Source organism: Penaeus monodon, chromosome 23 (assembly GCF_015228065.2).
Source record: "Penaeus monodon isolate SGIC_2016 chromosome 23, NSTDA_Pmon_1, whole genome shotgun sequence".
In the NCBI taxonomy this organism is placed as follows: Eukaryota; Metazoa; Arthropoda; class Malacostraca; order Decapoda; family Penaeidae; genus Penaeus; species Penaeus monodon.
Window position 1 is genome coordinate 26,387,434 of NC_051408.1, and position 279 is coordinate 26,387,712.

A 279-nucleotide genomic window follows, 5' to 3' on the forward strand; every position below is an offset into this window, starting at 1 on the left:
TGAAATACATTTAGAAATTCATAATAAAGGATTTCTGATTTATCCTCTGATGTTTACCTTGCAGGCGGATTACAAGATCAGGACTGCAAAAAATTCCTGTTATGAAATTCGCTGGCCGAGAAAACATCCTCAACATAATGTAAGTTACGCTTTTGTAATGCATTTTTATTCCTTGCGCTTGTGACTGGAGAAATACAGCAGTGTAAGATCTTTCGTCTAACTCAAGTCTTCTACACGAACTTCTTTCTTACATGTCCATCTTCTTTCTAGCATTTATCA

At 35.5% G+C, this 279-nt stretch overlaps 1 protein-coding gene across 1 annotated transcript in view; it reads left to right on the forward strand.

Annotated features, from left to right (window-relative positions):
• LOC119588193 (lutropin-choriogonadotropic hormone receptor-like) overlaps positions 1-279 on the forward strand; it is a gene marked incomplete at its 3' end in the record, with an annotated part of 106,720 nt that overhangs the window by 688 nt on the left and 105,753 nt on the right. Inside the window, 1 exon segment of the mRNA XM_037936896.1 lies at positions 65-139. Coding sequence (XP_037792824.1) covers positions 65-139 — 75 coding nt within the window.